The following is a 26,125-nucleotide window of genomic DNA, read 5'->3' as shown; positions in this document are numbered from 1 at the left end:
TATATTTATATATTGCTTACCTACTGTATCTGGAATACCACGGCCTGACACAGTTGCAGAGACTTGCACAGTGAAACTGTGAATAAAAGAAGAAAATAAAGGTTAGTGTACCTCTTTCTAAACAGGTTCAACAATCCCTATAGGAATAGTGGGGAGGTGGTAGTATTGTGTTAATGTAATCTAGAAGCCCAGGCAAAGTTTCTGGAGACATAGGTTCAAAGCACACTGTGATAGCTAATGGTATTTGAATTGAAGAAAATCTGAAATCAAAAGCTATACTGAAAAAAAACCCTCTGGCTCACTAACGTCCTTTAGTGAAAGGAATTTGCCATGCTTACCTTGCCTAGCCCACATATTATTCCAAAACCAGAATCAATATGGTTTACTCTTAACTCCCATCCGAAACACACCGTTTAGTTCCATGGCAATTAGGAAGGCAACCAATGACACTCACATCCCATTAATAAACTTCAAAAAGCTCCAAAATGTACAACTAGATACTGTTCATTCTATCTGGTTATCCAGAATGCATACATACAAACATTATAATGTGATTAGGCACGACCTACGAGGCATAGAATGGGGCAGCAAAATGCAAGGGATGGGGACAATCGAAACGTGGAGCTGGTTTAAGGAACAGATATTGTGTGAGTTTGATAGGTATGTCCCTGTCAGGCCAGGAGGAAGTGATAAGGGAAGGGTACCGTGGTTTACTAAAGGAATTGTATCTCTTGTTAAATGGAAGAGGGAGGCTAATGTGACGTTGAGGCAAGATGGTTCAGATGAGGCAATGGAGAGTTACAGAGTAGCTAGGAAGGATTTAAAGAGAGACTTAAGAAAAGCAAGGAGAGGACATGAGCAGTCTTTAGCAGGAAGAGTAAAGGAGGACCCTAAAGCTTTCTTTAGATACGTGAGGAATAAAAGAATGACTAGGGTAGGAATAGGGCCTGTCAAACACAGAGGTGGGAAGTTATGTGTGGACTCCGTGGAGATCGGAGAGGTGCTAAATGAATACTTCTCATCTGTTTTCACTCAAGGAAAGGAGAATATTGTAGAGGAGAAGACTGAGACACAGGCTATTAGACTTGAAAGGATTGAGGTTAGTAAGGAGGAGGTGTTATCAATTCTAGAAGGCATGAAAGTAGATAAATCCCCTGGGCTGGATGGGATTTTTCTGAGAATTCTCTGGGAAGCTACAAAAGAGATGGCCGAGCCCTTGGCCTTAATCTTTGAGTCGTCATTGTCTACAGGTTTAGCACCAGAGGACTGGAGGATTGCAAATGTTGTGCCCTTGTTCAGGAAGGGTAGTAGAGATGACCCAGGTAATTATGGACTAGTGAGCCTTATGTCTGTTGGAAGAAATGTTTTGGAAAGGATTATAAGAGATAGGACTTACAACCATCAACAAGCAACAATGTGATTGGAAATAGTCAACATGGATTCATCAAAGGCAAGTCGTGTCTCACAAACCTCATTAAGTTTTTTGAGAAGGTGACCAAATATGCGGATATGGGTAGGGCAGTTGACGTGGTGTACATGGACTTCAGCAAAGCCTTTGATAAGGTTCCACATGGTAGGCTTTTGGAGAAAATGCAGAAACGTGGGTTTGAAAGTGGTTTAGCAGTTTGGATTGGAAACTGGCTTTCTGTAAGAAGGCAATGAGTGGTGGTTGATGGAAAATATTCAGCCTGGAGTCCAGTTACTAGTGGTGTGACACTAGGATCTGTTCTGGGACCATTGCTGTTTGTCATTTTTATAAACGACTTGAACGCAAACATAAATGGGTGGGTTAGTAAGTTTGCACATGGATGTTGATATTCATGTACATAGATCCCTGAAAGTTGCCATCCAGGTTGGTAGTGCTGTTAAGAAGACATTGTGTATTCGGTTTTATTGGCAGAGGGATTGAGTTCCAGAGCTGTGATGTCATGCTGCAACTGTCCAAAACGCTAGTGCGGCCATACTTGGAATGTGGTGCATAGTTCTGGTTGCCCCCATTACAGGAAGAATGTGGAAGCATTGGAAAAGGTGCAGAAGAGATTTACCAGGATGTTGCCTGGTCTGAAGCGAAGGTTTTATGAGGAAAGGATTAAGCACCTGGGTCTGTTCTCATTGGATAGAAGAACGACAAGAGGCAATTTAATAGAGATATATAAATGATCAGATGAGATAGGGTCAACAGGGAGAGTCTTTTTCCTAGAATGATGACATCTGCTTGTACGAGGGGGCATAGCTTCAAATTGAGGGGTGATGGATTTAAGACAGATATTAGAGGCAGACTCTTCACTCAGAGAGTGGTAAGGGCGTAGAATGCCCTGCCTGCCAACACAGATAACTCAGCCACATTAGGGGCATTTAAGCAGTCCTTGAATAAGCGCATGGATGATTATGGGGTCATGTAGGGTGATGGGCTTAGATTAGTTCACAGGTTGGCACAACACTGAGGGCCGAAGGGCCTGGTCTGCACGGTATTGTTCTATGTTCTAACAATTGACTGGATAAGCTCCAGGATTGTTACCTGGATTTTACAAAATAAATAATGATGGGGTTATTGGTACTCAACATTGTTAAGGGGTAAATTAGAAAACAATCACTGAGTATGTACAATGAAACGTGAAAATAAAGGAAAGCTTCTGAAACATGCTTCTGCAGAATAACACATGGAAGGCTGTGAATTTGTGACATTTACAACTGAAAAGTTAGTGCTTGTCCATTCCAGCATAAGTGAATTGTTAAATCTGGTACTGAAAATTAACTTTTAAAGATGCGTGGTTTCAATTCTTGAGATTTTAATTATTCAATTTTTTTGCACCTTACTTGTTTCTCTTATTTCCTTGTTTATGCACAAGAGTTCCAAACTTTAGGGAGGGGGGAGGTAGGGTGTGAGAAAGTTTCATTTATTTATCTCAGCTTCAGCCAGTTTTTATTCCCATCTCTAATTGCCCTCAAGCATATTGTGGTGAACTTCCTTCTTGCATTGCTACAATAACATGCACTGTGCTCTTTACTTCTATACATTTTGAGTGCGAGCAGCAGCGGAGGTAAGACGAACCTGGAAGACTGCAGCTAAGGTAAGGCAGTTTTTAAAAATTACTTACCGGTAGTGGGCAGTGGTGTTCTCTCTTTGACAGAAGGAGCGGGAGCAGCGGAGGAAGTGACGAGGACCAGAGGGGCAGCCGGAAAGGAAAGCAGTGACCATATATAACAGCAATGCGACAAAACCCGAGACTCTCCAACTGTAGTGCCTCCCACCCGCCCTCCTCCTCTAACCTAGTTAATAATGTAAGGTTCATTCTAAACTTCCTCTATGGAATATAAGTTTGCTATTAATTTTATAGCAACTTGAACTAAGCTTTCTACTTTAGTACTGAGTGGGTGTTCAGATAAGTGGGGTATGGATGCTAAGGCAGTTGCTTGCTCCTCCTGCAGAATGTGGCAGATGGGAGATATGGCACACATCTCCATGGCTACATCTGCAGGAAGTGCACCCAACTCCAGCACCTTGAATACCGTATTAGGGAATTGGAGCTGGAGCTGGATGAACTACGGTTAATTCGGGAGGGGGTAATTGAGAGGGGTTACCGGGAGTTGGTCACTCCCAAGGCTCAGGACAAGGATAGATGGGTTACAGTTAGGGGGAGGAAAGGGGACAGACAGACAGTGCAGAGATCCCCTGTGGACATTCCTCTCAGCAATAAGTATGCCATTTTGGATACTGCTGGGGGGTGATGACCTACCAGAGGAAAGCCGTAGTAGTCAGTTCTCTGGCACTGAGCCTGAAACAGTGCCAAAGAAGAGAAGGGGGCAGAATAGAAAAGTACTCATGGTAGGGGACTCGATAGTTAGAGGAATTGACAGGAGATTTTGTGGTCAGAATCGGGATTCCCAGAAGGTATGTTGCCTCCTGGTGTCAGGGTCCGGGGCGTCTCCAATTGGGTGTATAAGGTTCTAAAAGGGGAGGGCGAACAGCCAGATATCATGTTACATATTGGCTCTAATGATATAGCCAGGAAAAGGATTGAAGATATAAGAAGTGATTTCAGGGAGTTAGGATGGAAGCTGCAAAGCAGGACAAACAGAGTCGTGTTCTCTAGTTTACTACCGATGCCACGAGATAGCGAGGCGAGGAACAGGGAGCGGGCGCAGCTTAACACGTTGCTGCGCAGCTGGTGTCGGAGGGAGGGCTTCAGATATGTAGATAATTGGGATGCCTTCTGGGGAAGGTGGGACCTGTACAGGAACGACGGGTTGCATCTGAACTGGAAGGGGACCAATGTCCTGGGTGGAAGGTTTGCTCGAGTAGTTCGAGAGGGTTTAAACTAGTATGGCAGGGGGGTGGGAACCTGAGCTGTACACCGGAGGTGAGAGTTGATGCAGATGAGGCAATAGCAAGAGGTAGACCAGCTAGTGGGAAGGATTTTCCTGGGAAGGAACCAAGGGATCAGTTAAAGTGTGTTTGTTTTAACGCAAGGAGTATCAGGAACAAAAGTGATGAACTTAGAGCATGGATTAGTACCTGGTGCTATGATGTTGTGGCCATAACGGAGACATGGGTTTCTCAGGGGCAGGAATGGTTGCTGGATGTTCCAGGGTTTAGAGCATTTAAAAAAGAATAGGGAGGGGGGAAAAAGAGGAGGGGGAGTAGCACTACTAATCAGAGAGGGTATCACAGCTACAGAAGCTTCCATTGTCGAGGATGATCTGCCTACCGAGTCAGTATGGGTGGAAATTAGGAACAGCAAGGGAGCAGTTACCTCGTTAGGGGTTTATCTCAGGCCCCCCAATAGCAGCAGGGAGATTGAAGAAAGCATAGGTCAGCAGATTTTGGAAAAGTGTGGACATAGTAGGGTTGTTGTAATGGGTGACTTTAACTTTCCCAATATTGATTGGAACATCCTTCGAGCAGAAGATTTGAATGGAGCTGTTTTTGTAAGGTGTGTTCAGGAGGGTTTCCTAACTCAGTACATTGACAGGCCGATGAGGGGAGAGGCCATTCTAGACTTGGTGCTCGGAAACAAGCCGGGGCAGGTATCAGATTTTGTGGTGGGAGAGCATTTTGGTGATAGTGACCACAACTGCCTCACATTCTACTTAGCTATGGAGAGGGAGAGGATTAGGCAAAATGGAAAGATATTTAATTGGGGAAGCGGAAACTATGATGCGATTAGGCATGAGTTAGGAAGCATGGACTAGGAGCAATTGTTCCATGGTAAAGGCACTATAGACATGTGGAGACTGTTTAAGGAACAGTTGTTGTGAGTGATGAATAAATATGTCCCTCTGAGACAGGCAAGAAAAGGTAAGATAAAGGAACCTTGGATGATGAGAGCGGTGGAGCTTCTCGTCAAAAGGAAGAAGGTAGCTTACATCAGGTGAAGGAAGCAAGGGTCTTGCTCAGCTCTAGAGGATTATAGGCAGGTGAGGAAGGAGCTCAAAAATGGTCTAAGGAGAGCCAGGAGGGGGCACAAGAAAGGCTTGGCAGAACGGATTAGGGAGAACACAAAGGCATTTTACACTTACGTGAGGAATAAGAGAATGGTCAAAGAAAGAGTAGGGTCGATCAGGGATAGCATAAGGGAACTTGTGTGTGGAGTCTGAGGAGGTAGGGGAAGCCCTAAGTGAGTTTTTTGCTTCTGCCTTTATGAAAGAAACAAACTTTGCAGTGAATGAAACCTTTGAAGAGCAGGTGTGCATGCGGGAATGGATAGAGATAGAAGAAGCTGATGTGCTGAAAATTTTGTCAAACATTAAGATTTACATGTCGCCAGGCCCAGACCAGATTTGTCCTCGGCTGCTTTGGGAAACGAGAAATGCAATTGCTTCACCATTTGCGAAGATCTTCGCATCCTCGCCCTCCACTGGAGTTGTACCTGAGGACTGGAGAGAGGCAAATGTAATTCCTCTCTTCAAGAAAGGAAATAGGGAAATCCCTGGCAATTACAGACCAGTAAGTCTCACGTCTGTCGTCCGCAAGGTGTTAGAAAGGAATCTGAGGGATAGGATTTATGACCATCTGGGAGCGCATAGCTTGATAAAATACAGTCAACACAGCTTTGTGAGGGGCAGGTCATGCCTCACAAACCTTATTGAGTTCTTTGAGGATGTGACTAGAAAAGTTGATGAGGGTCGAGCTGTGGATGTGGTGTATATAGACTTCAGCAAGGCATTTGATAAGGTTCCCCATGGGTAAGCTCATTCAGAAGGTCAGGAGGAATGGGATTCAGGGGAACATAGCTGTCTAGATATAGAATTGGCCGGCCAACAGAAGACCGCGAGTGGTAGTAGAAGGAAAATATTCCACCTGGAAGTCAGTGGTGAGTGGTGTTCCACAGGGCTCTGTCCTTGGGCCCCTAATGACTTGGATGAGGGGATTGAAGGATGGGTCAGCAAGTTTGCAGACGACACAAAGGTTGGAGTTGTCGTTGACAGTATAACGGGCTGTTGTAGGCTGCAGCGGGACATTGACAGGATGCAGAGATGGGCTGAGAAGTGGCAGATGGAGTTCAACCTGGATAAATGCGAGGTGATGCATTTTGGAAGGTTGAATTTGAAAGCTGAGTACAGGATTACGGATAGGATTCTTGGTAGTGTGGAGGAACAGAGGGATCTTTGGTGTGTAGGTACACAGATCCCTTAAAATGGCCACCCAAGTGGACATGGTTGTTAAGAAAGCATATGGTGTTTTGGCTTTCATTCACAGGGGGATTGAGTTTAAGAGTCGTGAGATCTTGTTGCAGCTCTATAAAACTTTGGTTAGACCGCACTTGGAATACTGGATCCAATTCTGTTCGCCCTATTATAGGAAAGATGTGGAAGCTTTAGAGATGGTTCAGAGGAGGTTTACCAGGATGCTGCTTGGACTGGAGGGCTTATCTTATGAAGAGGGGTTGACTGAGCTCGGACTTTTTTCATTGGAGAAAAGGAGGAGGAGAGGGGACCTAATTGAGGTATACAAGATAATGAGAGGCATAGATAGAGTCGATAGCCAGAGACTATAGTGGGTGGCACGGTGGCACAGTGGTTAGCACTGCTGCCTCACAGCGCCAGTAGACCTGGGTTCAATACCAGACTCAGGCAACTGACTGTGTGGAGTTTACACATTCTCCCTGTGTCTGTGTGGGTTTCCTCCAGGTGCTCTGGTTTCCTCCCACAGTCCAAAGATGTGCAGGTCAGGTGAATTGGCCATGTTAAATCCAGGAAACCCAGAAAGATTGGGTCCTGGCAAATTTATATCATTGATTAATGGGCACATTTTCTCTCTTTCCCGGCTGCAGCTAGCCACACTGAGAAGTTATCTGGCAGAAGTTTTGGCCTTTGGAATGGGCTTACAGGTGTGAAGTGGAGAGAAAGGAGGAAACGAGTGGAGAGACTGGAGTGGGGTGAGATCAGAGACAAATGGGAGAGAAAGGGAAAGGTTTGAAAGGGTGTGAAGGTCCAGGATTCAGATGGGAGCAGTCAAGAAGAGATAAGAAGGTTGAGGGATGAGATCAGAAGGGACTTGGGAAGACAGGAGGCTGCAGCAGGAGATCCCAGAAGGGGGATAGCAAAGTGGGAAAGATGGAGTTGGTAAAGTCCAAGTTGGTTTTCTTTGTAGAATCCAGACTGACATTGAGAGCTCACGGTGTAGTGAATTCTGAGGGTAAAGGATTTCAAAATACAACTGCATCATTTTAATTTTCCCTGTTAAATTTGTCTCCAGTTCTGCATACTGTTCTTGCTCTTCTTAAAAGAGTGCCCATTTGGATAAATAAAGGAAGAACAATTGATGATGAGTACATATATATGGATTTTCAGCAGATAGTTATTGAAGTGTCTTGCTCAAAAAAGGATGTGGGCTACTAGGAGTTCAAATCTGTCAGTTCTTTAAAGAACAAGTCAAGGTAGATAAGACCAGAAAAAAAGAAAGCACATTTTGGTTTTGTTCAAGTAGATCAACAGAATTCAAGGGCAAAGAGTTAATTTTAAATTTATAAAAATAGCAATGATACCATCACTCGGATATTGTTATCCATCATTACAGTCATGCTGCATGTAGAGTATAGGTTTACCATAATGATACCAAAATTAAGAAAATATAGTTCTGAACTACTACTTGTGATTTTATTGTCACTTAGAGATTGGAGAGTGGTTCAGAGGAGCTGTTTGACAGAGGTGTTTTAAATGTGAGTTAACAAGTTAGGAGCGGAAGTGGACCATTTGGCCCCTTGATCATTTGATAACATTATAGCTCATCTGATTATTGTGTCTATTTTCCCTTTGATTCCTTTGTCACCAATCTACATAACTCTGCCTTGAAAATAGTTGAAGAAGGGCTCATGCCCGAAACGTCGATTCTCCTGCTCCTTGGATGCTGCCTGACCTGCTGCGCTTTTTCAGCAACACATTTTCAGCTCTGATCTCCAGCATCTGCAGTCCTCACTTTCTCCCATATGTTAAGACCTTCCCTACACCTCCACTTCTCTCTCACCTTTAAAGAACCACCAAACCTTAAACAGATCATTGTCCACAGCAAACTGCCCAGCCTTCAGGATAACATCAACCACAACACTGTACAACCCTGTCATGGTAACCACTGCAAGATGTGTCAGAGTGTTGATATGGAGACCACCATTACACTTGGGGGCACCACCCACCACGTACATGGCAAATAATCAAGGTAGGTCTGACTCACACCTTTAAGGCAATGTTGGAGCTTAAATGTCACGTTTTGTTATAAAACCTTAAATTATCTTAGAATGTGACTTAAAAGAATTTCTGGGATTTACATATCAAAGAACAGAAACCAGCAAATCCATTCTAAAAGATGAAAGCCTTAACAATCTAGGTTTGTTCAATGTATCATTGTATCACTGTAATATTTTGCTATAAATTCTTCGGCCTTGCTTCACAACCACCGGATGAAGGAGCAGTGCTCGGAAAGCTAATGCTTCCAAATAAACCTGTTGGACTATAACCTGGCGTTGTGTGATTTTTAACTTTGTCCATCCCAGTACAACACCGGCTCCTCCAAATCATGTTTACATGCAGTGAATGGTGTTCTCTGTGTTATGGGATCAGATTGAAGGGGTTGGGAGAATTTGTGGGAAGGTGGTGAGCTGGTCACCCCAACAAAACATGCCCACCCCAACGAAAACACCTTCAGAGTGACCATGTAAAACCTAGCCAGTCTAGAACTGTAGCAAACTTCCCCACTTTTATGCTCCATGTTGCTTGTAATAATCAACAATGGTCCATTTGCTATGCCACAGAAACTATTAAAGGAACAAGGAGATACTCTCTTGAAGCAATTGAAGAGACAGGTGGCAGAGAGAGAGAGAGAGAGAGCGAGAGAGAGAGAGAAAGACGATAACAATAGGATTAATCTTAATTGTTCCAGGAAACAATCACACAGACACAAAGCATCTCACTGTGCTTGAAGGTTCTGCTATTAAAAATAAATGAAAAGGCAGAGGCAGCCCACATATTTCCATCTTACTGTTTATGTTATTGTAATTTGTTTAGGTTCCTCCATGACATACATCATTCACAACTAAACATTGACAGATAAGGAATATTAAGGTTTCACTAAATTGAGAGATTAAAAGGACAGAAGGTCCAAAGAAAGCTCTGTGGAACAGCTTGTCTGGTTTGCCTTGCTGTTAACACAAGACAGCACCTTACCTCCATTTACCAACCTTTTTGGCAGCTAGACCAAGACGAGCCCTTCACAGCAAGGAGAAGTTTCGATGTGAACTCACACCTTTGTGCCATGATGCATCAAAAACATAACTAATCATTACATTAATATTCTATCATGTTTAATATAATTTTTAATAGCAAATACATGCATTTCATAATTCCACAACAATGCAGAAACAATAAGGATCAGCCTTATTGCTGTGGAATATGCTTGGCCATAAGATTCGAATTTCAAACTGGTCCAAGTATTGCAACTGCATTGTTGCTTGCCAAGCACATGGTTTCAGATAGCCATACTACACAACAATATTTGTTCTATGGTCATGGTGCAACCTATGTAAAGAAAGGAAAGACTGAATACGAATAATGCAAATAGGCTTTTAGACTGCATGCAGATTTTGATGAGATGCGGCAATGGAACTGTATCCAACAAATGTCATTTAACACAGGCAAATGAAACCTCTTAAACTTGGACAGGGCAGCTTCAAGCAGAGGTCCATTATATGGAGTTGAATGAGGGAAAGATTTACAGATTTATTATGCATGCTTCTTTGAAGGTTAGTGTTGTTAGATTCTTATGAAATGAATAGGGTAACCATCAAACCACAAGACCAAAAGAAATAGGAACTGGAGCAGGCCATTCAGCCCCTTGAGCCTGCTCTGTCATTCAATAAGATCATGGTTGATCTGACATTCCTCACATCCACTTTCCTACATTTCCCTGAAACCCTTGTTCCCTACTGACCAGGAATCTAACTGTCTCAGCCTTAAATAGACACAAGGATATTGCTCCCACAGCTCTCTGTGACAAGGAGTTCCAAAGATTCGCAATCCTCTGAGAGAAGAGGCTCTTCCTCAGCTCAGTCTTAAATTAGCACATCTTAATTCTGAGATTGGCTGAAGACTCTCCCAGCAGGGGAAACATCCTCTCAACATTTACCCTGCCAAAACCTTTAAGAATCATATATGTTTCAATGAGATCACTTTTAATTCTTCTAAACTATTAAAGGAACAAGGAGATACTCTTTTGAAGCAGATGGAGAGACAAGGTGGCACAGAGAGAAAGAGAGAGAGAGAGAGAGAGAGAGGAGTCCCAGCCTGTTTAGCCTTTGCACATAAGACAATCCCTCCATTCCAGGGATCATGTTCGTGAATCTTTTCTGAACTGTCCACAATAACATCTTTCCTTAAATAAGGGGACTAAAACTTCTAACAGTACTCCAGATGTGGTCTCACAAGCACCTTATGCAGTTTTAGTCAGATTTTCCGACTCTTATACTCCAACCACCACCCCCCCCCCCAATGTAATAACAGCCAAAATTCCATTAGCCTTCCTGATTAGCAGCTGCACATGTGTGCCAGCTTTCTAGGTTTTGTATACAAGTAACCCCCAAGTCCCTTTGTGTTACAGCTTTCTGCAGTTCTTCTCCATTTAAATAGTATTTTGTTCTCCCTTCCAAATTGAATAACTTCACATTTTTCCATTTGCAAATTTTTTGTCGACTTACTTAACCACTCAATATCTCTCTATAAATTATTTGTATCCCCTCTCATAACTTGTCTTTCCACCTATTTTTGTGTCATCTGCAAATTTGGCTACAGTACATTCGCTGCCTTCCTACAAGTCATTAATTTATTTTGTGTTAGGATGAATTGCTGGAATAAATATGTCCATATCATGAATACATTGCACAGTTCCAGTACCTTGCATGTTGGGCCTGTAAAAGATTCAAAGTAGGTTACCAGACTGACACAAAAATAAAAACAACAGACTGCACCTACTGGAGCTCTGAAATAATAAGTATTGGAGAGGTCTAGCAACATCTGTTCAGAGAGAAACAGAGTTAACATTCCAAGTCCAGCTATTTTTTAATACAGTGACAATGTTCTGAGGAAGTGTCTTAATGGACTCAAAATGTGAACTTTGTTTCTTTCTCCTTGGATGAGTTTCTCCAGCACTTTCTCTTTTCATCACTAGTTTGAAATCCCAGTAACTGAAACAGGATAAAAGAACTGGGTGCTTTACTCTTGAAAAACATTGACTTCATGTTAATAATTGAAGTCACTAAAGTAAAACATGGAATCGATTTTCTCCAATTGGAAAGGATATATGAGCTAGGCATTTTTCGGAGCATCAGAGGACTTACGTGTAAGAACACAGACCTAGGTTCGAGACTGTGAGATGCTTCTTACCACACAGAATCATTAACCTCTGCCAGCAGTTGCAATGACGTGGATGTGCAGGTGTTGGACAAGGTCATAACTCACACTCACACGGTTATAATCCCCAATGGAGAAAGTGAGGACTGCAGATGCTGGAGATCAGAGCTGAAAATGTATTGCTGGAAAAGCACAGCAGGTCAGGCAGCATCCAAAGAGCAGGAGAATCTTCAGGAAGGGCTCATGAAGAAGGGCTCATGCCCGAATGTCGATTCTCCTGCTCTTTAGATGCTGCCTGACTTGCTGCGCTTTTCCAGCAACACATTTTCAGCAATAATCTCCAATGGCTTTATTTGAAAACTTTAGCTTTTGGAGTACTGCTCCTTCATATTTCTCTATCACTTGATGAAGGAGCATTGCTCCAAAAGCTAGTGTTTTCAAATAAACCGGTTGGATTACAATCTGGTGTCCAGCAGTCGAAAGGAGTAGGATTTTCTGCAAATGTACAAATAGAGTGAAAAAGTATCTGTGTATAGAAGGTAGCTTTTGTAGCTGTTGTTGTGTCACTTGGTCACAGCACTCTCCTGGGATGTGGTTAATTACTTTCAATGTTCACAGAAAAATTCCCAGAGTTTTTTTTCTCCTAAATTTGCTGAAAGGTTTTCTTCCTCCTCTTTTCCCTTTTCCCAGGAGGTAGCAGAGTGGGGGAGGGGTGACAATATGGAGAAGTTTACATCATACCAGGATGGAACACAATCAATCGATCAGCTAGTCTTTGCCAAAGCTTTTTTGTGAGATTGATTTTTCATAATGTGAAAAATGTTATGAAATTCTACATTATAGATAAATTATTCTCCAAAGACCAAGCCACCCAGATTACTCCAACTGACAAATATCCTGCCAGTCCAAATCTCACATCCTCAGTGGGGCAAAATCAGATAAGAATTACTTCCTGTGGTGTCGCCTTTATTCGAGATATACTGTGACCATTTTTCTGTGCACAACGTATGACTGAAATTTGCCTCAGCTGGAACCCACACGGAGTCTACATTGACTTGTGACCTTCATCAATCACTTCCCTTCAGAGGAAACTATTTGTTACATTCCATTTACAAAAGTTTAAAAGGCACTCTCGGGTCTGTTCACAGCATTTAGCCTAGTTTCCCTCGAGGCAATTACAAGTGCTGACTCAATGTTCATTCACCCAGAAAGCTATCCAGAAAGATACAGGATCACCAGAAGCAAGCAACATTTTACTCAGGTAGCAGTGGATTCGAGGTGTCAGATTTACTCTGAAATTGGTGAGAAGTCAATTTGCAATAAATACTATAACCAAGGGGAATTCTGGGTGCCAAATGCCACCTTAAGGGGATGGTTTCTTTTGGCTGCTGTTCAGAATGGTACAGAATACATCCATGTTGCTCACGCAGCTTCAGTAATTCACTTAAATGACTTTAACAAACTGTGTGTACACTATGGTACATAGGAACACAATACATGCTAAAATATATGATGGACTGCATGATCTATATATTATTTTTCCATGAAACATGCAATCACTGTTTTGAAAATTACTGTGTACATAATACAGCAGTTGGTTCTGAAAATTAGTTTCAAATGAAACCCTTGGCAAGTTCTCCCTAACGCCAATTATACTTCATTTTATAAATTAACAAATCTATATGAGGGCATGTTCTCCATACCTTTCAAAATGAATGTTTCGTTACCTCCATGTCAGAGAAAGCCCACTAGCTGCCTCTTCCATTCTGGCATTTAATCAACACAATTTCTTTTGCCCATTCCATAACTCACAAAATACACATCAACAGATTCTCAGCGCAAGGCCTTGGTGGCCCCAGAGATGCTGTAATTTATCTTAGAAGATCAGAAAAGCATTCACCATTGCACATTTTTTACTAATCATTTTCATGTGTTCCTCAGCACCCTACACGCATCAGCTGCTATTATAAAATGGAATTGGGTAATAAATGAAACAATTACTTTAATTTCTGCAAATAATCCTTCTTATGCTTTACTTGCAAACATTTTGATCTGATCTGCAGTGTTTGTTTTGCTAATTTGTTTTCAAAAATCAGGTTTAATGCAGTAGAACTTTATATTTTTTATGGCACTGGTTACCCATGAATCTCAGACTCTGGAATGGGTCACAATCAAGCGCTTTGCAACCTTGACATTAAACATTTCACTTCTGACATGAAACAAGTTGACATAGCTATAAAATCTCAACATTACACAAAATGGCAACATCCCCAGGTCAAATATCAAATGGTAAAACAAATTGTACAATGTCAGAGTGCAAAATCATTTTTTCTGTCATCATCACTTCCTTACCATGACACCAAGGTCTCGGATCCCAAAAGCTGGCAGCTTTTATTTGCTGGGTTTATGATTGAAGGGTTCAGGAGTAGTTGTGCATCCACAGTAACAACAGGCCTAGCCCTGTATACGAAGAATAAAGATCTTAGAGTCTCTGTCAAAGGAAACCTTGATAGGTTGCAAAAGACATCTCATTCAATACACAGTCAAGACAGTAATGGATTCATTGATACTTTTGCTGCTTTTCTTTCAAAATTCATCGTTCTACATCTGATAGGAAAATGTGCAACAATGTCAGGTTTAGACAACAAAGTTGTCTTGGAAAATGTAAAAAAAAACATTATTTTTAACCAAAATAATAACTCAGAATTTGTCCCAACTGGTTCATTAGGCAAAAGGCGCATGTTTTTTGTGTCGATATGGTGGGCTACGTCTGATGCACACAGAGACACATGAGATATGCAGGAATCTGGAACATGTGGCACATATAGAGATGTTAATGGTTGTTGGAGGTGGCAATGAGATGGGAGGATGGGGTGGTGACATTTAGTGCAGAACAATATCAGTGGAATGAATGGGAAATTGACAAAAATGGCTAGATAGACTGTTTCCAAGAGGAATGGGATGAGATTAAAATAGATGGGGATGGCAGAGTGGGATGGAATGAGTTGGCGATGAATGGGAATGGGAAGCATTTGAGAAGAATGGAGTGGATAGAATGTGTAGTGACTATAATGAGGTCAGCCAGACAGATCTCATAGAAGATGAGCTCCCTGATTAGAGCCATTAATCTGGTCCAATCAAGGAGCCCTGGCTGACAGATAAAAGATGAGTGTCGGAGATTCTGGCATCCTGAGCAGCGACTCAAAGACTTTTCACGTATATGTAAAGGTTGGCTTGGTGACAGGATATTGGCGTCTGTGGAGCTATTCCAGTATGAGTGGGGGTAGTTGAGCTAATTAAGCTGCTTAGGTGTGGCAAAATAGTGGGGACAATTACTTGATTAACACTATTCTGAACGTTCTTGGTGCTAAAAATGGCTATTCACTAGATTTGAATGATAAAAGGTTTTAGAAAAGTTGGTCAAGTGAATTAAAAAATTGCATCAGCAGTAATTCTATAGACAAAGAGGATATTTATATTCTTCAGGGTTTCAACACAGTCTAACTCAAATAAATAGACCTCTGCATAGACTCAGACATAGGAAGGAGAAATTATGATCTTGTTACAAATTAGAAGCCTAAACGAATTTGTCACGGTGCAAGATTGATCATTAGGAAGCTGCTATCTTTAATGATCTTTACGTGTGGGGACACCTCCCACCTTGTACATGGCAGGTACTCATGTGACTCAGCCAACGTTGTCTATCTTATACGTTGTAGGCAAGGATGCCCGGAGGCATGGTACATTTGGGAAACCGAACAAAGGCTACGACAACGGATGATGGGCACCGCACAACAATCAACAGACAGGAGTGTTCCCTCCCAGTTGGGGAACACTTCAGTTGTCCAGGACATTTGACCTCAGACCTTCGAGTGACCATCCTCCAAGGTGGACTTTGGGACAGGCAGCAGCAAAAATCGGCTAAGCAGAGGCTGATAGCTAAGTTCGGTACCCATAGGGAGGGCCTCAACTGGGACCTTGGGTTCATGTCACATTACAGGTGACCACTATTGCACTATACACACACACACACACACACACACACTCTCACACACACACAGGCACTCCTATACACACATACACACAGACACACATATACACAGATGCACACACAGACACCCACACACATCCTTACAGACACACACACTCACACATGCACCCCCTCACAGACTTAAGACACTCTACACTCACTACACACACATACACTTTCTCACACTCACAACCCCCAACCCAGACAGACAGACATATATACACACACACACACAGACAAAGACCCACATGCATACATATATTTTGTGGGGTGAATTTGTCCTTGCAGGATTACATTGTACTTTGCTCAAAAACTGCATGCATTCATGTAGACCTCTGAGCTCAAAAGCTGCATGAATTAATGTAAAACTCCGTTATCTCACTTTTTAGATTAGAATCAATCTAAACATCATGGCACAGACAGAGAACACAGGGGACTAACACATATTGTTAGCTATCACCATTGTTAACAGCTAACCTGTTAAAAAGGCTTTGTGATTTACACATAAAAGTGAAACAATCATGGCATTCAAACAGATGAAAGACTTAACAGACAATCAATTTTTCAATGTATAATTTCAGTTACATCACACTGTAAATTTTTGCGATAAATTCTGTGTGTCAGGTTTAAGCCCTCCACTATCACCTGATGAAGGAGCGACGCTCCGAAAGCTAGTATGCTTCCAATTAAACCTGTTGGACTATAACCTGATGTTGTGTGATTTTTAACTTTGTACACCCCAGTCCAACACTGGCAACTCCAAATCATCTTTAATGACAGTACTGAAAATTTTCAATTTCAAGGTAACAGAATGTTGGTGAGGGCACACCTGGATGCCCAGTATGTATTTGATAAAATGCCACACAGCAGACATGTGCGCAAAGTTATACCTTGGGGAATAAAAAACAATATGTATACAGAACTAGCTGAGTGCCAGGAAAGAGAGAGTAGCTGTTCATGGATGATGTCTTTTGGAATGCAGAACGATTTGTAGCAGGGTGGGTGTTGGGACCCCAGCTCTTCCTGACAAATTTAAATGATTTAGCCCTTGATGAACAGAGCACAATATCAGGGAATTGAGGGCAATGATGAGCTGGCCCGGAGAGCAACTGAATCTTGGGTCAGATCAACCATGATGTTATTGATTGTCAAGCGGGCTTGAGGAGCCTACTCCCTTATATTTTAAGTTATTTGGTCAATCCTTCAAATAGGTAACACCTACTAATTTTAGTCACCTACCTGTAAAGTGCAACTTTACTTGCTCCAAAGGCACCAACCACCAAGTCTGTGAAAAGACGATAATTCCATTAGTGTCTGAGAGAAATGGGAGATTATGATCTTATGTACTTTCTGACCTTAAGCAGTACTTTTTTTTCTTTTTGATCACAATGTACACACATTGCTGGCCAGGCTAGTAATTACTTCCCAACCCTAACTGACCACGTGAAGGTCGAAGTGAATTTTGAACTACTGCAGTCCATGGCAGTAAGTAACCCCTCAATGTTGTTATAAAGGAAATTCTTGCAGTAATATACTATATTCAAAATTGAAAAGGTGCAAAATTTTACCTTAAAGTAAATTTGGTAAATCAGCTAAATGTGGTGAGCACTTTGAAGTAATTGAAGTGGACAGCAGTAACATGGGTAAGGTCGACTGAGAGAGATTTAATGCTATGTTTCCTCTAATTTCTGCTAACCGTATGTAGTCTGCCTGTTGCACTATGTGGTCCTGTTAAGATTGCAGCACAGCAGTGCATGCACACATCCTGCTTATTTGTCTCTTCGTCCCTGCCTGGCACATTGAAGGATGTTCCATACCCAAGCAGCCTAGAGGGAATATTGGTGCAAGGTAGGTGCAAGACCATCCAAATATCAAAGGCTTGTGAGATTTTAATTGCCTGGCTAGTCAAAAGAGCTGGTTACAATGGGAACCTGCGAGGAAACAGTGGGACCTCAACGATAGATGGAAAATAGGTAGGAATTTTAAGGAGGCTATGGATAAATAAAGTGGTTAGAAAACAACTTAAAATGCATACAATAATAATAAAGAAACATAAAGAAAAAATACTTCAGGAGAACAGAAAATTACAACATAAGATATTGAATTCACAAAGAAAGTGATGAGCAAGTATGAAGACTTTGTTAAAAATCAAAAGGATGAATAAAGCATTTTATAAATAAGACTGTTAAAAGAGGTTTGTTAAATATGAGTTATGATCTCTAAGAGAAGAAAATTATCTTTTTGTAGCTAAAGATTATAAAATAGTGCTTATTCTTAGTACTTTATATCACCCTTGAATATCACAGAGGAAGTAAATTCTGAAATAGGAGATGAGTGACATTATGATCACTAAAAGGAATTTTGTCTTGCTAAATTACTTAAACCAACGGAAGAGAAAACACCCAAGTCTGGTGCGAGATACGTTAGGTTCCCAAAAGTAATGGAGAGGCTGTCCACGAGACCCTTACAAATAGCCTTTGATGTATTATTAAATATTGATTTGTATAATGAGAAGAAGAATACAGCACCTATTTTTATAAAGAATGTAGAGATAATTCTGGTAATTGTAATTGAGTTTATCTTGATATTTTCATTGGAAAATAATTTAGAAATTTTAATTAGTACCCAAATATCATTTAACTTGATAAATAGAAAATAGATTGAAGTAGCCAACACAGATTTCAAAAATAAGAGGTTTGTATTTATTTAATGCCTTTTCTGATTATAGATTGTTTCAAAATGCTTTACAGTGAATGCTTTTGAAGTGTTGTCACTGTTGAAATGTGGAAAATACAGCGGCCAAATTGCACACAATAAGCTCCTATAAGCATCTGTGCGGTACTAATCAGATAATCTGTTTGTGTGATGTGGATTGACAAATTAAAGATGAAATAAACTGGAAATAGGAGCAGGCAAATTTGATTTGGACTATTTCCTCATGCAGACATTCTCACATGGAGGGGAAAAGGGAACATCAACTAATTGGTCCAAATTCACTGTTTTCATAACGTATTTTTAGCTCTTTTAAAAACAATAGGAAACAAATTAACTAAATTAAAGCAAACTGCCAGCTCTTAAAGGGGCAATGGTGAAATGAGCTAGCTCTTTTAAAAGCAGCTAATTTAAATCAAATTATATTAAGTAAGCCAAATCAAACCAAAGTGAACCAGATTAAAACCATCCTCACCTCATAATGAAACACTGACAGATATCAAGGGTGCAAATTTAAATGAACAAAATTAAAATTTTGTTGGAAGGAAGTTAATAAATTAGAATATTCTACAATAGCAGAAAAACTGTTTCCGGGGAAACATGATTCAGATCTTACATCTTGGCAAGTTGATATTTATATCATTGGTCATCTCACAAATTTCATGAGAAATTAGACACCAGAATAAGTGTCACTACACGATCAGCTAATTAGCCGTGGTTAAGAAAACACTGTCTACACCAATAATAGTTCAACTACGTGTTGTATGAGGTCAGATGCATAATATTAAAGTTATGCGACGTTCAACTCTCCAAAGCAGGGGATGCCAAATACTACAAAACATACACATACTTCACAATGAAGAATTTTCACTTGAATAGGAAGATACATCTTCATGTTACTGTTATTCAAAAGGTAGAAGAATTAAACAGCAGAAGCTAAGGAGCTCCTCTGGACAGGAATATTCAGAATTATTTGAAGGGTTAAAAGGAGCTGAATACATGATTACTTTGAAGAAAGATGTTAAATCCTTAAATCCATCTGGGAGATTCCACATTCCTTAGACACGTTGAAACACAATTTGTAGAAATGTCAAGATTGGCATAATTTCCCTGGTCACAAATCTAACTGAGTGCTGCTCGGGTATAGTTGCTGTACTTACATCTAATGAAATTCTTTGAATTTGTTTTGGCTTTTCACAGTTCAACTAGACAGTGGCAGGAGGAATTCACTTTAAGTCTGGGAATGATGATACTGTACTGCAATTGTAATTGCATTTGAATGATTTTGTTTCAACAGATTACCATTTGGGATCATATCATCCCCAAAGATTTTGTAACAGACTATTTCCAATACTTTTAAGATTTTTTTAACAGAATCAAATACCACATGGATAACATGTTGACAAATTGGGAAACAGTTGAAGAGAATAATTAGAGAGTGCATTAAGTCTCAAAATGTTTACAAATGAGACTTGCCCTTAACGATAATTATGAAATCTTTGACATTGTCAGCAGTGAAGGTTTAATGCTGGATCCTCATAAGACTAATGCCAATAAAGAGTATCCTATTCTGAACTTGATTGAGAATCTCCAAAAATTGTTAGGGATGGTAAACCAGATGAGAATTTTTTGCCTCACAGGCAACTACCACATTAACATTCAGACAACTCCTCAGGAAGACAAAGGATTGTGTTGGAACCTACATCAAGAGAATGCTTTTCAGAGGATAAAGGACACGTTGATATCCATGACTGCTTTGATCCACTCTGATCCATTCTTTCCAATAATCATAGCAGCTGATCCTTCAGTTATAAGGTTAGAAACAGTGTTGTGCTAGAAGCAACAGGATAGGTGTTGCCAACCAGTCTATAAAGTGAGCATTATCACACATAGAAGCATGGAAGAGGCTGTCTCAGTTGCACAGGTTTGCAAGCAATTTATAGCGTACATCCTTGGATACAAAGTGATCAGAAAAATGGATCAGAAACTTCTAGCGTCTCCAGTGGATAGGAAGAAACAAGCACGGAGGACTCCAAAACTACAAAGATCTTGACTTAGGAAACTATATACATGCAGGGAAAACTGCAGAAGATGGCAGACATGCTCTCTAGAAAAACAACTGACAGCCTTGCCAGGCGTGGTTTTGAGTTTATTCCCAAAAATGGGTTATACATTCAATTCATGGTGGTACACTGGACCACAAGCCATAATTGGCTTAGTTGGATCTAACAAGAACAGTTAGGGGACCAGGGATGTCTCAACACATTATGTTGTGATGAAGATTGGACAAATGCCCAACAGGTTGAACATGAAAACATGGTTTAACCGCCAAAAGTATTCTATAATTATTTAAGAAAAGTTAGTATTTCATTGGATGGAATTTGGAGAAGGTTCACTCGGCTGATCCCTTGTATGGATGGACTGTTTCATGAGCAAAGGACAAACAGGTTGGGACTGTATGCACTAGAGTTAAGAATAAAAGATTACCTCATTAAACACACAGGATTCTTAAGAGGTTTGACAGGGTAAATGCTGAGAGGATGTTTCCCCTCATGGGACACAGACTCAGAATAAAAGGATGGCAATTTAAGACAGAGGTAAGGAGGAGTTTCTTCTCTCAGAGGTTTGAGAGTCATTGGAACTTCATGTAATAGAGAGCTGTGGAGGCAGAGTCTTTGTGTATAATTAAGGCTGAGATAAATTTTTTAATCAGTCAGGGAATCAAGGGTTATTGGTAAAATACTGGGAATGTGGATGTGAGAAGGTGAGGTTGGCATGGTGGATCAATGTTTAGCACTGCTGCCTCAGAGTGCCTGGGTCCAAGATTCAATTCCAGCCTTGGGTGACTGTCTGTGTGGAGTTTTCATGTTCTCCCTGTGTCTGTGTGGGTTTCTGCCAGGTGATGTGGTTTCCTCCCACAGACCAAAAATGTACAGGCTAGGTGGATTAGCCATATGAAATGCAGAGATAGGTTTGGTGTTGGGTCTGAGTGTGATGCTGTTTAGAGGGTCAGTGCAAACTCAATGGGCTGATTGACCTCTTTCCACATGTAGGGATTCTATGAGTGTCAGATCAGCCATGATCCATGAATGGCGGAGCAAGCTTGAGCGGCCAAATGGTCAACGCTTGTTCCTATTTCTTATGGCCTTATTATATTACTGTTTGATGAATAGTTGGTCATTCTAGCTTCACTTTGGGAAGACATCCTACGAAAAGATGCATCAGGGATACAGCAGTGCAGTGGTCCTCTATTTCCATGGAGATTGAGGATCTCATCGCTGATAGTAACACTTGTGCCATCCACCTACTGGAGGAACAAAAGCAATTGATATCCACCACATTCCCCACCAACCTGTAAGAATGTGTGAAGATTGATCTATTTGTTCTTAGAATGTATCTCCATTGTGTTGGAAACTGAGGGATAGTTCATCTATGAGTTCTTCAGCCAAACTGCAGCCAGTATTGGATTTTACAATCATGTTTCAAGTGGGTGGAGATACCCACAATCAAATGAGGAATTTGAGTATGTGGTCAGGACAGTTAGCTGCTCTTACATTATCAATCCACCCCAATCCGGCGGTCCAGCAGCACTAGAGCTGCTGATGGACATGAAGCTGAAGACTCAGGTTCCCACCTTACCAAAGAATTTGACTTTAAGCTTTCAGGACTGTGAAGATGTATATAAGGAGCAGCCAGTGTGTGCAACAGGCCATACACAATAGATACTACCACAGGAGATGGCATTCTTTAGAACAGGGCGTGAGCTGTGCATCTGAGATCTGAACAGAAAAATATCATCTCAGGACCTGTTGAATTGTATGGATTCATGAAGGATCAGACTTGAAACTTTCTTTGCTTTATGGCCCAGCACCTCACTATAATGCCTGTTCATACCTCATTACCAATTAGCTAATAACACACCGATATTATATCATTGTATTTAAAAAGTAAAAGCCAACATTATTTACAGCATTTGATATTTTTCAATTTCTGAATTAATTAATGCCAATATATAAAAGCAAAATGTCCACGGATGCTGGGAATCTGAAACAAACACAGAGAATACTGGAGAAACTCAGCATCTCCACAGTTGCTGCCAGACTTGTTGAGTTTCTCTAGCATTCTTTGCATTAATTAACACCTAAACTGAGTGGGACTATGACAACTGAATATAGCACTGGGTTGAAAATTAAGTGATAAGATATGTGGTGGAGTTGAAATTGAAGTGGATGTAAAGTATTTGGGCAAGGTAGATTTTTCTTTAAGTATAATAGGATTCTGCTTTCCATTATTTTTAAAGTGACACATCCTAATAAAACAGAAATACAATACTTCGTTGTAACAGATGACAATCTACTTTACAAGGCCAGTCTCTAAAATCTCTTTTAACAGAATTAAATTTGGCTAATTTAATTCCACAGAGCCATGTCTGGTTCTTGCATCTGTTATTCAGTTATAATGTCAAGGAAATCTGCTAATAAGAGACTAAAACAATTAAGCAAAAGCCCTAAAGCACTTCAAGTAACAAGATGATTCCTGTTTAAGTGAGATTTTTTACAGCAGACCTGAAGGAAGGGAGAAGTAGAAGGAAGACAACACAGCTAATTTGAGTACTGTATTCAATTACTGGTGGGGAAGTCTGTAAAAGTAATCTACTGTGCTTGAACACAATCTCATTTTTCTATTCCACAATGACTTTCTTGAAACTTGAATCCGATGTTTAAATTCTGACTTCCATGACTTAAAAATAGCACGACTATTTTCTCTACCAACAAGTAGAGAATATAGGCACTAATAACTGAATAAAAAAAAGTTCCACAAAGCAAGACTCATCTAAAGGAATCACAAAGGTTTAGTGCTGATATTGTCTTATTACCATTTCTAGCTACAAGTGCTAATGCATAAAAGATGCTTAACAGAAGTGTCTCTGATGTAATGCTGATGATATTGGGCAGATTGTGTAAACAAGTGGTTATTTCATACCGATATTACTTCAAAAGCACTGCCTCACCTTAACTCCCATCATGGTGTCTATTCATATTTTTGATTACTTTCGTTCTTTCTCATGTGTGCTGATGACACAAAACGGGTAGGAATTGTGAGTTGTGAGGCAGATGCAAGGAGGCTTCAAATTGATTTAGATGCATCAAGAGAGTAGTAACCACATTGCAGATGTAGTACAACATGGCTAAATGTGAAGTTATATACTTTGAAATTAAAACAGAAGCATATTATTTAAATGGCGATATATTGGAAAGTGTGGTTGTGCAAAGAGATCTGGGTGTCCTTATTTAACAGTCAATGCAAGCAAGCAGATAGGTGTTGCAAGCAATTAGGAAGGCAAGTGATATACAGAAGAACCTCAATTATCCGGCATTCGATTATCTGAATTTTGGATAATCCGGCACGATTGCAAGGGCCTGATGCTTGGCTAATCTATGTTATCTGGCATTCGGTTATCCGGCATTCAATTAACCGAATGAAATACTCCCCACCTGTGACGTTTGGATAATCGAGGTTCCACTGTATTGGCCTTCACTGCAAGAGGATTTAAGTTCAGAAGTAGAGATTTCTAACTGTAGTTATACAGGACTTTGGTGAGACCATATCTGAAGTACTGCGTATAGTTTCGGTCTTCCTACCTAACACAGGAAATACGTTGCCATTGAGGGAATGCAGCAAAAGTTCACACGGCTGATATCAGGGATGACAGGCCTAACCTATGAGAGATTGGTTGCATTGGGCTCCTATTCACTAGTTCAGAAGGAAGAGAGGAGATCCAATTGAAACTTATTAAATTCTAATAGGGCTGGACAGAAGAGATATGGAGAGGATGCTTGGAGAGTCTACAATCAGGAGTCATAGTCTCACGATATGGGGTAGACATTTTAGAACTGAAGTGAGGAAACATTTCTTCACTCCAAGGTTGGTGAACCTATAAGATCCTTTACCACAGAAAGCCGTGGAGACTAAGTCACTAAATATGTTCAAGAAAGAGATGGATACATTTTTAGATACTAAAGGTATCAAGGGGTATGGAGAGAAAGCGGAAATATGGCTTTCAGACAGAGGATCAACCATGATGCTGGATGCTGGAGCAGGATCAAAGGATTGAATGGCCTACTCCTGCTTCTACTTTCTATGATCAACTAACTTTCTTGTGGATCACAGTATATATGCAACATAAAGTCTGTGCTATGACAGTTTGCCAATTGAATATTAATGCAGTGGTAGAATTGATTAACATGGCAGAGAACCAACAATTGTTTTGTTGGTGGATGATTCGAAGTTATGATGTTTATTTGAGCACAATGTGTACTGCTTGTCTAATGAAGTCACCCTTCTCATTTGCTGCAGTGTAAAAACCAAATCCATAGACACAAAATAAACAGTGACAACCAGTGTTTTGATTGATTATTGTATCAGAGGTTAACCCTATCAAACTGTATCTCTTCTTATTACCATTCAATTATCAAACTAGCACAGAATCAAATTGCCTTCTGTGGCTTTGAAGATTTCAATTTCTCCAGCTCTACTTTTTTTTTCTGCAGGGACATACAGAGTTGGATTTAGATCAACACTGTCTGTAAAGTAATCCAGTGGTCTGCAATATTAATGGTAATGCTCTAATGGTCAATCCTCACCAGGGATAGTTTATTTCAAACAGAAAAACATTATAAGTTAATCAGAAAAAGTTACAGCAAATCAATTGAGTTCTCTGAGTGTAGAGTGCAGACCCACAGCAGGTTAATTGCCAGGCAGAACCACAACATTGTATATATTCAGCATATGGAGTCCTTAAAGTGAACTCTCTGAAATGCAGGTTACACGAATTACAGAGTTGGTCACCTGCCCCTCACAAATGCAAGCTGATGCATTTTGGAAGATCAAATTTAGTGCAATTATACAGTAAATGGCAGAACCCTTTGGAACACAGACACACAGGGGGATCTGGGTATACAGGTCCACAGATCCCTGAAAGTGGCAACACGGGTGGATAAGGTGGTCAAGAAGGCGTATAGCATGCCGGAGGACAGAATATTAAAGTTGGCAAGTTATGTTACAGTTGTACGGAACTTTAGTTAGGCTACATTTGGAATATTGCATGAAGTTCTGGTTGCCACACTACCAGAAGAACATAGATGCTTTGGAGAGAGTACAGAGAAGGTTTACCAAGATGTTGCCTCATCTGGAGGATTTTAATTATGAGGAAAGGTTGGATAAACTCAGATTGTTTTCACTGGAAAGATGGAGGCTGAGGGGCAACCTGATAGAGGTCTCCAAAATTATGACAGGCATAGATCGGGTGTTTGGTCAGAGAATTTTTCCCAGGGTTGAAAAATCAACCACAAGAGGGCACAGGTTCAAGGTCAGAAGGGGAATTTTTAGGGGAGAAGTGTGGGGAAAATCTTTCACATAGAAGGTGGTCAGTGTCTGGAAAGCACTACCAGTGTAAGTGATGGGGGTAGGCATATTGGCAACATTTAGGGCGTATCTTGATGGACATATGAACAGGAGGCGAATAGAGGGTCAGAAACCAGGCAT

At 40.7% G+C, this 26,125-nt stretch overlaps 1 protein-coding gene across 1 annotated transcript in view; it reads right to left on the bottom strand.

Moving 5' to 3' along the window:
• The window catches only part of itga8 (integrin, alpha 8), a 217,519-nt gene that overhangs the window by 115,015 nt on the left and 76,379 nt on the right, over positions 1-26,125 (bottom strand). The window contains exons 14-16 of the mRNA XM_060824941.1: positions 17,108-17,153; positions 14,191-14,298; positions 21-76 (exon numbers count right to left, since the gene is read on the bottom strand). Coding sequence (XP_060680924.1) covers positions 21-76; positions 14,191-14,298; positions 17,108-17,153 — 210 coding nt within the window. The remainder of the gene's footprint in view (positions 1-20; positions 77-14,190; positions 14,299-17,107; positions 17,154-26,125) is intronic.

The sequence above is a fragment of the Hemiscyllium ocellatum genome, chromosome 5, assembly GCF_020745735.1.
Source record: "Hemiscyllium ocellatum isolate sHemOce1 chromosome 5, sHemOce1.pat.X.cur, whole genome shotgun sequence".
NCBI lineage: Eukaryota > Metazoa > Chordata > Chondrichthyes > Orectolobiformes > Hemiscylliidae > Hemiscyllium > Hemiscyllium ocellatum.
The sequence above is the reverse complement of the archived record's forward strand: the minus strand, read 5'-3'. Positions and strand labels throughout refer to the sequence as shown.